At 40.8% G+C, this 15,125-nt stretch overlaps 1 protein-coding gene across 1 annotated transcript in view; it reads right to left on the bottom strand.

Moving 5' to 3' along the window:
* The window catches only part of reps2 (RALBP1 associated Eps domain containing 2), a 31,339-nt gene extending 16,461 nt beyond the window's left edge, over window positions 1–14,878 (bottom strand). Inside the window, exons 1-7 of the mRNA XM_085264766.1 lie at window positions 14,514–14,878; window positions 8,166–8,289; window positions 7,492–7,667; window positions 1,271–1,379; window positions 762–868; window positions 535–676; window positions 351–414 (exon numbers count right to left, since the gene is read on the bottom strand). Of these exons, the coding sequence (XP_085120892.1) occupies window positions 351–414; window positions 535–676; window positions 762–868; window positions 1,271–1,379; window positions 7,492–7,667; window positions 8,166–8,289; window positions 14,514–14,693 (902 nt within the window). The 5' untranslated portion in view covers window positions 14,694–14,878. The remainder of the gene's footprint in view (window positions 1–350; window positions 415–534; window positions 677–761; window positions 869–1,270; window positions 1,380–7,491; window positions 7,668–8,165; window positions 8,290–14,513) is intronic.
* Between the last annotated feature and the right edge of the window lie 247 nt (window positions 14,879–15,125).

Genomic DNA, 15,125 nt, shown 5'->3' with positions numbered 1-15,125 from the left:
AGCTGGAGCTTCATTTTTTTATAAATCTAACTGTGCCAAAAAAAAGAAAAACAATAATTTTTTAAAAAAGTTGTAATTTCAAATAAGAGGAAATTAAACCAGTTTTCCAGTTCAAACTAATGTAATCTCATCTTCCCCCTTTATTTCATTAAATAAAGAGTTAAAGAATGTTCCTGAGGCGAAACCTTTTCCCTTTGAGGAGGAGAAGTGTAGCACTGGTCTGCACTTTAAAAACAAAGGCCTCTGTCTGCCTCAGAGGGCATGCTGAGGCTCTTGGCTGAAAAACACCAAACTGACCCCAGAGCAGAACAAGGACACAGACAACACCATCATAAGTCAGCAGCACTTACCAAATGTGGGACAGCTCTGGAATTGGGAGCTTGGATTTTGTGAAGAAATTTTTTGCTACAGCTCCTTGAAATAACAAAGTGCAAAAAACAGTGAAATACTTTTATAGCAAGATGGGGTTTTTTTTGTTTTTGTTTTTTTAATCTTTAGATGAATGCATTTGAGGTGCAGGTGGGCTGTCCATACCCAGGATGAGAGCCCCCAGGTCAGGCTGCAGGCTCTTGAATTGATTAGTGTAATACTCCAGCTGTTCCTCTGTGATCCTCCAGGGGTCATCCTCAGTATAATCTGAAACAGCCTGCTGCTCGAGCCTTTCTACTGAGGAAGCCTGAGCACATACAGAAAATCAAAGTGGCATAATACAGACTTAATAAAACATATTTGTAAATCTTTAAAGAGAAAAACATCAGTACCTGAGCCATAGCTGGATGCTCCACAGTGGGTTTGGTCCCGTATTTGCTTGGTGAGGAGTGCTGCTCCAGCTGAACGATCGGCCGCGAGGAATGTTTGCTTTCGTAGGCTGAAGGATAGAAGAGAAAAACACAGCTTTGACGGAGGAGAAACTTGAGACTGACATGCAATGATTTCCTGCTGATTACACTCCTGAAAAATGTGATCTGAGAGAATGAAAGATTTACAGATCAAAAGGAACCGTGAGAAGAAAGAAACCGAAAGTTTCGAGGAATGAACAGGTGTCAGAAACTCAGGAAAACCTCATCGTTTTCATTTCTCAGTCCGAATTATTTGTTAATTACAAATGTACAAGCAAGCTCCAAACATGCTAAATCAGACAGTTTATGGCACGTGAAGAATCTGGAGAACTCTACAACTGCACAGATGGTGGTAGAACTTAACTTAAAAGGGAAAAAAGGGTTTTTAAAATTCTGATTTCCAGCTTTAATAGGAGTGAAAATGATCTCACCGATTTGCGGGTCAACTCCATTTCTCTGCTTGGCGTATGGGTAACTGCGATATGTCAATGGCGAGCGAGGTGGTGAGCTACACGGGGATCGTGGTGGCGACCAAGGTTCCTTTAAATACAGGGACAGTATAAATGAGGGGTGGGTAATCGATTTTCCAAAGAGCCCACATGAGAAACAGATACTGTTGCAGACAGGACAAACAAGTAACCTGAACTTAGTTGTGATCAATATTAATTTTATCTCTCTCAAACTGTGGAGGAAGTATTTGTTATTTCACACAAACAAACCAGCATGTAGCACGTGAACATTTCTCTAGGTGACAGGCATCTTTTTGGGGCAGACGGGCTCCACCTCAACGCCTGGGGACGCCGTTTGCTGTCCGCCAATTTGGCATTTGGCGTACAGCACTCCCGCACATCGCCACTGTCTGCCACTGACTGATGTTCCCCTGGTCCCAGCTCCTATATTTGTTCCACTTTTAACAGTAATACACAAAACTCTGGACTAGGACCTTTCTCTCCCACAGTCAACACAATACCCGTCATAATCACAAACAGAGAGCAACAGAATTATCATAAATCCAGTAACTCCAAAAACATTAATAACCTCCGGCCTCTTCAAAAATATCAACATCCATTCAACTCTATTGTCAATAATCCACCAGTCTCAATCAGTATGGCACTTTTAAATGTACGCTCTCTGTCGAACAAGTCTTTTATTATTAATGATTTAATTTTAGATAATAAACTTGACTGTTTATTTTTAACTGAAACATGGCTGGGTTCGGATGCACCAGTTGTTCTCACTGAGGCCTCCCCACCAAATTTTAATTTCTCTTTTTCTATTAGAAGTGGTAAGAGAGGTGGTGGGACTGCATCTTTAGCCAACAACACACTCACCACCAAACAAATTTTATTTGATCATTTTACCACTTTTGAATTCCATGCTATTGTTTTCAGCAGCCCTCCAGTTTTATCTGTCACAATTTATAGACCACCTAAAGACAGCGCTGCTTTTATCAAGGAATTCTCAGAATTTTTAACAAACATACATTCAAAATATAATATGATAATTTTAACCGGTGATTTTAACCTGCACATAGATAATCCTTCTGACCCTGCAACAAAAGAATTCTTAAACGTTCTTCACTGTTTGGATTTTACCCAGCACGTCACGCAGCCGACTCACAACAGAGGACACACTCTGGACCTGGTCATCACCCATGGGCTGTCCACCAGCGTGTCCTCTGTTGTTGACTTGGCTGTCTCTGACCACTACTGTGTGTTTTTTAACATCACCGGTTTTATTCAGCGGAAGACCTCGGTGCGAACTGTGAGGAGGCGCTATCTAACCTCTGAAGTGGCTGCAAATTTTACCAGGGTTTTAGTCAAATGCCCCCCTGTGATTTTACCTGCACCCTGCGATTTGATTTTTAGTTATTTTAACAGCAAACTGAAGAAAAGCCTTGACTCCGTTGCTCCACTCACCACCAAAAAGATTAACGTAAAACATGCATCACCCTGGAGAAACGAAGAAGTCAAAAAACTCAAAAGAAATTGCAGGGCAGCAGAAAGGAGATGGAGGAAAAATAAAAATACTATCAACCATCAAATATTTTCCGAGCAACTTAAAATGTACAATAATACATTAAGGAAGTCAAGAAATTCATACTTCGCCAAAATAATCAGTATTAACAAAAATAATCCCAAGGTCCTCTTTTCCACCATAGATCATTTATTTAACCCTGATTTTAAAAGCTCCAAAAGAACCCCCACAGACTCGCTCTGTGAGCAGTTTGCAGACCACTTCAGGGGAAAGATCAGCGCCATCAGATCTGATATTTTATCTAATCGCGATATGATTGTAAACACATCTGAGGGCTCGATTGTACCTGAGGAGACACTGGACAGCTTTGTCCTGGTTAATGCTGAGAACTTTCAGAAAGTTTTCTCCACAGTGAGACCCACCACATGTCTTTTAGATCCAATTCCTTCTTCACTCTTTAAAACACTTTATGGATTTTTTGAGGCTGAGCTTTTATACATGATGAATTGCTCTCTTCAGTTGGGTGTCTTCCCTGCTGCCTTTAAAACGGCGTGTGTGAGGCCCCTTCTGAAGAAGAGCAATTTGGATTGTAATGATTTTAATAACTACAGACCTGTATCCAACTTACCATTTTTAAGTAAAGTCTTAGAAAAACTTGTTTTTACTCAGATTACTGATTTTCTCAATGATAGACAGATCCTGGAGATATTCCAGTCTGGATTTAGGGTGAACCACAGCACAGAGACTGCTCTCCTAAAGGTTTTAAATGATCTTAGATGTAACTGGGACGCCCAAAAGCTCTCAGTCCTGGTGCTACTGGATCTAAGCGCAGCCTTTGATACAGTAGACCACGCTATTCTTTTAAACAGACTAAAACACATGGTGGGCCTCTCTGGTGCTGTACACAACTGGTTCACTTCCTATCTCTCTGACAGATCTTTTATGGTGAGTATGGATACATGCTCCTCTAAGATCCATAAAATGACATGTGGTGTGCCTCAAGGGTCGGTTCTAGGCCCTGTACTTTTTAATTTGTATATGTTGCCTCTCGGCAGTGTCATCAGGAGGCATGGAGTGAACTTCCACAGTTACGCTGATGACACGCAGCTGTACATCTCCGTGTCTCCTGATGACACCAGACCAATGGATGCCCTTTTTAACTGTATCTTGGATATAAGATCTTGGATGGCAGAAAACTTTTTACAGCTTAACCAGGACAAAACTGAAGTTTTAATTGTCGGTCCTGAGGCTCAGAGAGAGAAACTCTTGTCTAAATTAGAGGCATTTTCACTATGTCCTTCGCTACAAGTGAAAAACCTGGGTGTTATTTTTGACTCTGAGCTTGGTTTTATCCCACATATTAAACATGTAACCAAAATTGGATTTTATCATCTAAAAAATATAGCCAGAGTCCGCCCTATTCTCTCTCGGGCCAACACGGAGATGCTGATGCATGCTTTTATTACCAGTCGCATTGATTACTGTAATGCCCTGCTCTCTGGTCTTCCTAAGAAGAATATTTCAACTTTACAACTTTTGCAAAACTCGGCAGCTCGTGTGCTGACGAAGACCAGAGGGCGGGCCCACATTACACCGGTTTTAGAATCGCTGCACTGGCTCCCCGTGTGTTTCAGGATCGATTTTAAAGTTCTTTTATTGGTTTTTAAATGTCTTAATGGTCTTGGGCCTTCTTATCTCTCAGATCTGCTTTTACCATACGAACCCTCGCGGACCCTGAGGTCCTCTGGTACTGGCCTTTTGATTGTCCCTAAAGTCAGGACACATACTCACGGAGAGGCAGCTTTTCAGTGGTATGGTCCTCGTCTGTGGAACAGCCTGCCGGAGGAGCTCAGGGCCGCAGAGAACGTACATGTTTTTAAGAACAGGCTCAAGACCCACCTTTTTAATTTAGCTTTTACTTAGCGTTTATTTATTTTATGCTTATTTATTCTATCCTGTTATTCTATTATTAATTTAGGATTTACCTAATATTTCTTGATTTTATTCTTATTCATTTTTTAATCTTCTTACTCTATTTATATTTATATTTATATTGTATCCTGTTCTTATTTATTTTATCATTTTACCCTGTATACATCGTATTGCGTCATATCTCCAGTGTTTCCTCGGAGGGCGCTCTCTGCACCGGGGCTGTTATTGACCGTGGCTGCTGGGTCTCTGGGGTCCTCTCAGCCTGGTTGGGGGGCTCCTTTGCCTCCCTCCAGCTGTGTGCCCAGCCCGGAGGCTGCGGTCTGTGACCGGCTCCCGGTGCAGACGGCTCTCTGTTATAATGTTTCCTCACTTGGCTCATGCGAGCCCAGCCCAATTTTTACTCTTTAAGTGTGCGCGTGTGTGTATGTGTGTGTGGGTGGGGGTATATATGTGTATTGAGAGTGTGGGGAGTGAGTTGGAGGGTGGGGTGGGCTGCTTTTAACTATGTAAAGCACTTTGTGCTACATTTTTTCTGTATGAAAAGTGCTTTATAAATAAAGATTGATTGATTGATTGATTGATTGATTGATATACAGCCTAAGATTCTGCCTACCTAAGTGGCCAATGCTGTTGCTAGTATTTATATTTGTCCACAGTGTGCTCTGCAGTTTTGGTGCCCCAAAAAAAATTGGTTGATGGTGGCGTTTCTCCTGGGTAGGAGGGAAGAATGGTACCATTACAGCCATTTTGGGCTGCGTCAACACGTTGTCAACGATAAGTTATAGCAGATTTGCAGTTATGACGTACCTACAGCATAGATTTAATGCAGAGGACTAAATCAAAAACACCTTACACAGACCATAAGATGTGTGGCATCAGTAAGAAGAACAGGGACACCATGAATCACTGATAAGTCTTAATCCAGATGTCAGTTTTAGGCTGTTATATTTCTTCAAACCATTTTTTAAAATATGCAACTTGTGCTGTAGCAGAATGAAAAGATATAAGTAAAAATATTATGTTCGCAAATCCCTTGGCTAACTAAAGGAGCTTTCTTACACATAACTACATAAGCTAGCAGCTAAGTTGTTATTGCCTACCGTCACAACACTTAGTTCACCCTCCAGTGGGCTAGTTTTTCAGAGTATGACATGTTTGTATTCCATCTTTGTAGTCCACCAGAGCACCAATGATAATAAAGTTCTTTATAGAATTTCCACCTTCTACACTGCTGGGTTCATAGGGGGCCCTTGCAAGGTCGTCTAGAACAGCGGTCCCCAACCTTTTTTGCACCACGGACCGGTTTAACGTCAGACAATATTTTCACGGACCAGCCTTAAAGGCGTGTTTATCCGTGTTGCGGATAAATACAACAAAATAAAATGATACAACCAAGACAAAAACTTTGGTATTTTGTAAATATAATAATAAATGCAAATTCACTGTGTAATTGAGTAACTTTATTAGCAGCGTAACATCCTCCTTTCTGCTCCTTAAAGCTCTCTGGTCGCTATGGTAACACGTAGATATTTCTTTCAAAATAAGACACACAACTACAACATGGGAAAAGACCCAGGGAAACTGAGGTAAGGACAACAACCCTGAAAGCCATAAATTTCACACCCGAGCCTCATCTCTCGCGGCCCGGTACCAAACGACTCACGGACCGGTGGACCGGGGTTTGGGAACCGCAGGTCTAGAATAAATGGGGCTATATGCACATTTTGTGAGCTAAACATTTTCATCACTTGTAAATTATGATCAAGACAATAGTTGAAGTTGAAATTGAAGGGTTTTTTTGTATTTTTATTAGTGCTGTCAGCGTTAATCTCTTTAAAATTACGTTAAAGCCATAACTGCATTAACGCCGCAAATCTCTGTTAGCAAGTTAGCGCAGATCGCCCTGTGCACGGGGCTGGACGGTGCTAACGCGTTGACGCCGTGCAGCCCCGGAGATTTGCGACATTAATGCGGTTATGGCTTTAATGTTTAATGTTTAATTATTTAATAGGCCTGGTTTTATTAGGCCTATTAGGCTTTAACGAGATTCATTTTTATAGGTTGTGATTGTAATAAAGCACCTTTCTGGGAGTATTGGGGACATGACAGTATCACAAGGTATTTTATGGAACCCCATATTTTTATTTTACTCATGAAATGAATAGTTAAACTAACCACCAACCATATGCACTTAAAGTTTAGCTATCATCTGCCATTAAGCAGGAACATTATATTATGAAGCCTTAACCAACCAAATAACATGCGCTAGTAATTTTATTTCAATTTGTTCATCTTATCCATCCTATATTTGAAAAATATAAATACAATGTTGGCTTTTGTCTTTAAAAACTAGGGTAATACATAGTTTTGCAATTTCGCTCCATTCACTTCTTCTCAGTTATGATTGTTCTGCAAACACCCGTTGCTGAAATGCAAAAAACACAACAAATCCATGACACTGATGCAAAAGTTTGATCCTGCTGGCATAACTAAGTTATTGCAATTTGTGGTCAGGGAGGTCTCCGGTCATCCAGTTCTAGTAATTCTGATTAAGGACAAACTGGAATGACTGAAAGAGGCTTGTCATTCTTCTCTAATCTCTCATCAACTGCTCCGATGATTAGAGCTGACTGGAATGTATTTGCATACTTCTTGGTCATACTGCATAGCTGCACTAAGCTATAATAACTTTGATGCATGCATACAGGCCAAAAGTAGCAGATGGCAGCGCACACAGGCTTACCTTCTTGTCTGTGCCGGCCTCCAGATGTCTGAAGGTGTTCCTGTCTGTTGGAGTCCAGATAAGAGAACCGGGTGCAGAGCCACACTGTGCGCCCTGAGCGTCTATGCAGGAAGGGACAGTCGAGTATCGCATCTCTGGTTCATTCTTCAGACCAACAAATCTAGGTAGAGGTAGATCTGGAGAGACAGCACAAAAATCATTGATATAAATGATATATTATTTATTTTGACACCAACTCAAATGCTTAAGTGGATATACAGTATAAGTGTTTTTTTAAATTTGTCTCATGATTTAGGCCTAGCACAATGACCTTTGATACAACTAGAATTAGTACGAGGGAATTAATCAGGATGAACTTCTTTACAGGCTTTATTCTGCTGAGGAGAGCTACTACTACATACAAAAATGAATATGAACCGATAAACATATTCCTTCTAATAATCCATGAAGCTATGTGATTTTATGAAGAAAAAAAAAAACACACACACATTAGGGTTTCCTATTTGGGCAGGGTGTAAATGATTGTGTGCTCCTTGTAATAAGGGCAAACCCACTTAGCCCTTTCCATGTGACTCCCCTTTCATCCAGATTAGGCCAAATCCTGCCATGTTAAGATAATCTCCTGATCCCCTTTTCCTCTCATAAGACGCCTCCTCTCTGAGCAGCAGACTTACTGGCGGTTACGCTCTCCAGGCGAATGGGTAGACCAGCCTGGGCAGCTGCGAGCAGCTTCAGAGCCACGTAGAACTGAGATGTACCAAAGTAACCCAGACGCTTTGCTCCACACACCTCGGTCACCTGAAAAAGAAGTCAAAAAAAGACTTTTGCATTGTGAACAACTGAAACCAGCTGAAACATGCTACGACCAATGCCCTGAATTTGTGACAGTTATCTATGTCCAACAATGTCATACATCTCAGCTTTCATGCTGCCTGCAGTGACAGAAATATAATCTAGCCAGGGCTAGCTTAAGAATGTGGTTATTTTACACCCTGATCAAGATCATGTATAGTAGAAAATTATGGGTAAATAGAATAAAACTAGAAGAAAAGTATGCAAGAGATTAGCACGATGTAATCTGTTTGTCTTTTTCTCTTTTGTTTCAAGGTACAATGCTTCCTGGGAAGCACAGCGGATTAGGATTATAAAATACTGTAATACTGAATCAAGTAATAACACCTTCTACGCTCTGGTTTTAAGATATTATGTCTACACTTAAGGAAACCAAACAGTACCCTATCTATCTACCTAGCTAAAATACGAACCAAACCTCATTTTAGCTTAATTTAGCAAAAAGGCTAGCCTAAATTTGACAAATGCTAGCCTGGCTTTGCTTTCTTAAAAAAAAAAAAACAACAACCTTTTGTAGTCCTTTAGTTTTTCACCACACATTTATTAATAAAGGGACAGCTCTATAGCTATGCTAAGCATATTAGCACAGGGTTTAGCTTCTCTTAGCACTAGACTAGAAGTAGCAGACTCTGACTTTTAGCTTCTTTTTTTTTTTTTTTTAAAGTCCTTGTTGATTTTATATCTTTTAGCCAATTATTGATTAATTAAGCGATAATTGTGGTATTACAGTCAATTTTTTTTTTAGCTAAGCAAATAATTAGCTCACAGGTGTCAAACTCCAGGCCTCGAGGGCCAGTGTCCTGCAGGTTTTAGATGTGTCCTTGATCCAACACAGCTGATTTAAATGGCTAAATGACTTCCTCAACACGTCTTGAAGTTCTCCAGAAGCCCGGTAATGAACAAATCATTTGATTCAGGTGTGTTGAAACAGGGTGATATCTAAAACCTGCAGGACACCGGCTCTCGAGGCCTGGAGTTCGAGACCCCCCCATTTGCTTAACTTAAATCTGTGGCAGTGAAGAAAACAATTAGTATGGTAACACCATTTATCACTATCATTTTAAATAGCTTAAAAATGAACGCAATAAACATGACATGTCCATTTAATTCAGAAAAAATCTCTTAAAGCAGTTTTAAAGCAACCCATTTTGTTATTACTGGGTAAGCTAACCGTTTTGTTTATGCTACTTTTTGGCCATACATCCCTTTATTGTTTGGCTTATTTGTGGGTGAGACATTTCTTCTAAATTGAAAAGTAAACTTTAAATTGTGTTGGTGTTCTTTCCCTGTCAAACTGTCCCAGCAACTCAATAAGGCACCCTTGGTTTTATCACTAGAGCACATTTTCCGCCAAGGCCAATGCCATCTTGCAAATTTTATAGTAGCCTAAGTGCTCTGGATCCTCACCAAAATGTAATGCCCTCTTCTTCTGGCCATTCTCCACATCTCCACTAAGGCTGGATTCATGAAATCCGGATAGATATTTTATTGTGGCAACAATGGAATTAAAACCAGTAACACAAACATGTTTTCATAAACTGACAAAATTCAAAGCAAGGTCTACTTTTTTATACGTCACCAAAAAAAAAAGCCTACATGAGCCCATTTTTAAACATTTAGTGGTATGCACTTCTGAAATACGAAGAACATGGGGCCCTGGTCCTATCTATTGTCTAATGAGGCCAAAGGGCTCACGTTGCCTTATGAGACATTATTTCTGCTTGACCTGCAGTGTATTCATTAAACAGCTTTCACAGGGGCAGGACATTCAAAACAGCTACAGTCTTGTGAGAAGAGGCTGAGCATACAGCTGGAGGTCAGGTCTGCAGCACTGATGTGTGCGCCTGATTTCAGCGGAAAAATGATAGATGGTGAGGTTATTGCAGGAAGAACAGCGAAGGCCTTCAGGAACCAGACTGACAGGTCAGATCTACGGCCTTAGGGGAAAGTTATTTAAGGAAGGTGGAATGATGCCAGAAGCATTTCAGCGCTCACTACGTCAACACTGGTGCAACTTTGTGGATACTACTGAATCTTATGGCTAGCTGAGGATGTAATTTTAGAGAAGAGCCACGTTATTCAACATATTACCCTGTAGTACTAGGGAGAATAATCTGACCAGATCCACTGTCATTGCTGATAAAAAGCATTTGTTAGCAGTCAGGAACTTCTTTTTTTCTCTTTACTTTTACATTTTAATGTAAAAGTATTTGACTGATGTGCAAAATCCAAGATTAATCCATGGGTTCACATCTATTGTGGATACAAAAAGCAGTCTGGGTGGCATTGATGTTTCAACTGTCAGCAGTTACGCCAGATTTAGCTTATTGTTTGTTGTGGTGTTAAGCATCTGCTGTTTCACAGACACAAAGCACAGAAATCAGCATTTGACTCTTAGGAGTAACTTGAGTTCTGGGTTGGAAACAAACAGCAGCCCCCAAAGCTGAAAAATACAACGCCAAAAAGTGAGAATGGTTCTACAATTTCCTACCCACTGCATAGGGATTATTTATAGCTCGCCTGAGTTAGGACATTATTAGGAAAATAGACACTTTAACTGACAGGTGGATGTCGACATGTCCAGCTGTAGCTGGCAGCTCCTGTTCAACTAAGTCACAAACTGGACCTCTCGACTGTGGTCGATTTGCCCCAGTTTTGGTGTGTGAAAGTATTCTAATAATTAGTATATATATGTATATGTTGTTTTTGCAGTGCATGTGTACTGTTTAACTGTATAAAAATCTTTATTTAAGTGTCTAAAGTAATAAATATATTTTTAAATATATTGCCAGTATAGGATTAGGCCCCATTTGAAATTCAAAATTGTATTAATTTTTCATGGTATAGATTCATAAAGGGCTGGGCATGATCAGCAACAACATTATGGTATTATAAACAAAACTCAGTTGGTATTAAGGGGTCTAAAGTATGCCAACAAAGTATACCCCATACTGTTATGCCAACACAAGCGTTAACCGTTGATACAGAGCAGGGTGGATCCATGCTTTCATGTTGTTTACAGAAAATTATGACCCTACAATCCAAGTTTCACAGCGGAAATCAAACCCGCCAGTGATTTTCCAATCTTTTGTTGTCCAATTTCGGTGAGCCTTTTGAATTGTAGCCTCAATTTACCATTCCCTTTTCCACAGCATTCTCTGTAAACTCTAGAGATGGCTTTGTGGGAAAGTCCTCAGCAGTTTTGGGCAAATTTCAGACCAGCCTGGCGGGCATCAACAGCTATGCCACGTTCAAAGTCACGAAAATCACCTTTCTTCCCCATTCTGAGAGATTCAGCAGGTCATGTCTAGATGCCTGAATCCATTGAATTTCTAGCATGTGTTTGGTTGATTAGATATGGCCACAGACAAATAACTCTCTATTTATATTCTTATAGTCCAACCATCATACGGCAGGACCAAGAGGATAGGTCATCAGTCCATTGGAGGGGAAAAACCCTGACAACCAATTAACCACACGCTCTTAATTTAGAATCAGCCATTAATCTTGCAGGAAGTAAGCGCACTTAAACCTACTTACACTTACTTTAGGTTTGATTAAACAGTACGTTATGGTGGAAAGAAAAGGTGGTCAGTGTTTGCACTGTTTAACGAATTAGTCAGCAAATTACGGTGATAACACTGAGCGTTTGCACATCAACTACTTCTTTGCTGTGATACATTATCTACTATATGCACTGCAGATTGTTGGAGGAACCCCCGGACAAACAATGTGATGATGCCATTTGTAAAGTACCACAAACAGTTTTTTCATACTAGACAACTTACGTACTGATATATTAGTCATATGCCTTTTTCCATTAATATTTTTAAACAATCAGCTAGCAGCACCAGCACCATCAAACCAGGATGTGAGCACAGGAACTCTGACCACACCCTCATTCATCTGGACAGGTTTGACAGCACATCTGTCAACACATCGTTTCTGTGCAGGAACCTGAACGTGGCATTTACGCACAAACACATGGCAGGAAAATGAACTACAAATGTACTGCGAATTGTATAGGTTGGGATTTACAGTGGCTGCAGTGGCTGTTACTTTCCCATGATAAAATGTTATGAGGGACATCCGCTTAGATGGCGGTAAAGTTAATCTCAGGCAATAGCAGTGTGACCCCAAGTCTTTATACATCCATTTAATGAGCACAACAGCTGACCTCACTGCAGCAGGCGGAAGCCTCGTGCTTTTTTATTTATCTGCTGTAAACAGATCAGTTAGGAAAAAAAAAAAAAAAGAAACTTCCTGTCTAAATTTACTAAATCGTAAATCAGCAGAACATACCTCTACATACAGCACATGGTGGAAAATGTCCTTTGTTTTAGCAAATATTATAGCATGATTGTAGCACAACCTCAAGAGCCACAACATGACATTTAACTCACGGAGGCAAGAGAGGACATAAGCCAGTCTCTGATACTGTGTGACATGATGACCCAGAAGTCAGCAGTGACTTCAGGAGCGATCGTGCAGGCATCCTGCCGCAGGGCCAAAACACAGCTCAGAAGGCTGCGTGTCAATCACCCCAAAGCGGTGGCGGCGATCCAGGCCTGACAGGAAGGAAGTGCGGCTCAGTGCCAAACTTCCTGACACCCACGCAGAGACACAATAGCCTCCCATCGAAGGGAGCAGACCCCTTGGGACAGAGGGTGGCGTGAACGGAGACAGCGACCCGCTGTGCTCATCTGAGCTGGAAAAATGTGTTTTTATTCCTGTGATGGGTCGGCAAAATGACTCTCACTGGGTTCTTTCATGCTGCAGCCAGCGAGACACAGTTAACACCACCACTGCTATTAAGTTGTCTGTCAAGTTTGTCGGGTATCAGCCCATAAAGCTTAATCAATAACACGCAAAGAAAAACAAGGAGCTCAGTAAAAGTTTTAATTAAATTTACGTGTTAGTTTTGTCTGCTTTTAATTAGACCCTCATTCTTTCAGAAAGGATTTTGAAAGCATCGGTTAATAAAGTGGTGGGTTTTACAAGTTTTAAGATCCATAACCACAAATGATATGGTATATGCTTTAAATGTTTGACTTTTGAAGTATTGTAAGTTTCAGATATATTGCTGTCTTTGTAAAACTGCTTTAACAGCCATTTATGTGCCATATTAAACCTCAGCAAGTCTGAAGAATCTATATGTTTTATAATCCATCACAGAAACATCAAGTTTATAGGTTATGATTTCTATATCAGATGAACTGCTGAGCTGAAATAACCAAACTGACAATCTATTTATTATTGATTGAGTTAAATTATTTCTCATTTTAAGATGTTTCAACCATTTGTCTGACAAAAGGTTGCTCCAGTTTTACAAAAGTCCCTGTATCCAAATGACTTTGTGATGTTTGCTGTATTAAATCACAGTGATAAGAAACTCACTATGATTTCACTATTTCAGTCTGATGATGGATGAAAAAGTGGTTTTCCTTCTACATTCAGATTGCATCACTTCTGAGCAGACAGAATACTCGAATATGAATATTATGCATTTATCTATAAAAATCTTATTTGCTGATGGATCAATATTGAGGTTTTTTTTTCACAAATACTTGGTGCCGGCCACTCAAAATTTAGTATTGGTCAACCTCTGGAAGTGAATGGTTTAAAATTTCAGAACCACAGTTGTTATTCTTAAAGGGGACAGCACAACAATTTGTAAACATAACCACTGACAAAGGCTATTGTTGGTGCTGATCACATCAAAAAAAAAATCATTGGTTACAGTAAACAAGCTTATTAGAAATGAGTGCAAAAGGCCTAACCTTAACCTAAACTACAACATCTCCAAGGTGACATCTGAGGACCGACACAGCTACTAATGTAGTGATGAGACCTACAGACACATGCTCAGCTATACCCTCATATATGTAAATAGACTGGCTTCCTGTGTAGAAGAGGAGGGGGAGAAAGAGGGTTTGTGAAACCTCTCTCTCTCTCTCACACACACACACACACACACACACACACACACACACACAAAGAGATCAGAAAGGCATCACAATGAAAATGTGGCTCATTATTATACACAGTAGACCGCAGGCTCTGTGTCTCCTGCATCTGGGGGTTTAGGGAGCAGCAGCCGCAGCCCTCAGCCCCTCACACTTGATAACATGAGCTGACCAAGCAGCCGCAGACACAAGCACCACACTCACTTTATGCAGAGATTCGGGAGGTAGCTGAGACGCCTTGAACAGCTCTGCCACTTTACTGGACGACAGTTTTCCTGAAGTGTCAGCCTGGCACAGACCGTGGAGACCTGAGTAATACCTCTGCTCATGCTCATTCAGGGAGATGAAACTCCCCGCAGACGCCGCACCGGATTCCTGATCCATTCCCGGGGCTGACGCATGGAGGATCCGCCGGAGACGCACTACAAACAAACAGATCAATACATCCTGCTCCGGACTCCGGCTCCTGTTTCAGGTCGGAAAAGAAGGAGGGTTTAGTATCACCTCCTACAGGAGAGTTCCCTGTGAAGACAGCCCGCCTGCTCACCCTCAGGCTCGTCCACTCCTACTGCCTATTGTGAGTGATTGTAGCACTACCGCCGTGCGCCTGCTGGGGGCGACAGAGCCCAGGACAAGCTGAAAGAAGACCCTACGTTCCAATCCATAATTGAATAAAGCTTATTTTATTACAGGACCTTGTACAAATTCTTGTCCTGTATCACAATACAGATGCGGTGTAATATGATACAGCATAATGAAGCCAACAATTAATCTGTTGTGCTCTGAGGGAACATAGGGAAGCACTTTGAATATCAC

The sequence above is a fragment of the Mchenga conophoros genome, linkage group LG23 (genome assembly GCF_057382185.1).
Source record: "Mchenga conophoros isolate Kocher_MC1m ecotype Shallow Benthic linkage group LG23, M_conophoros_male_GT1.1, whole genome shotgun sequence".
Taxonomy (NCBI): domain Eukaryota; kingdom Metazoa; phylum Chordata; class Actinopteri; order Cichliformes; family Cichlidae; genus Mchenga; species Mchenga conophoros.
This window is presented reverse-complemented; position numbering and strand designations above follow the sequence as displayed.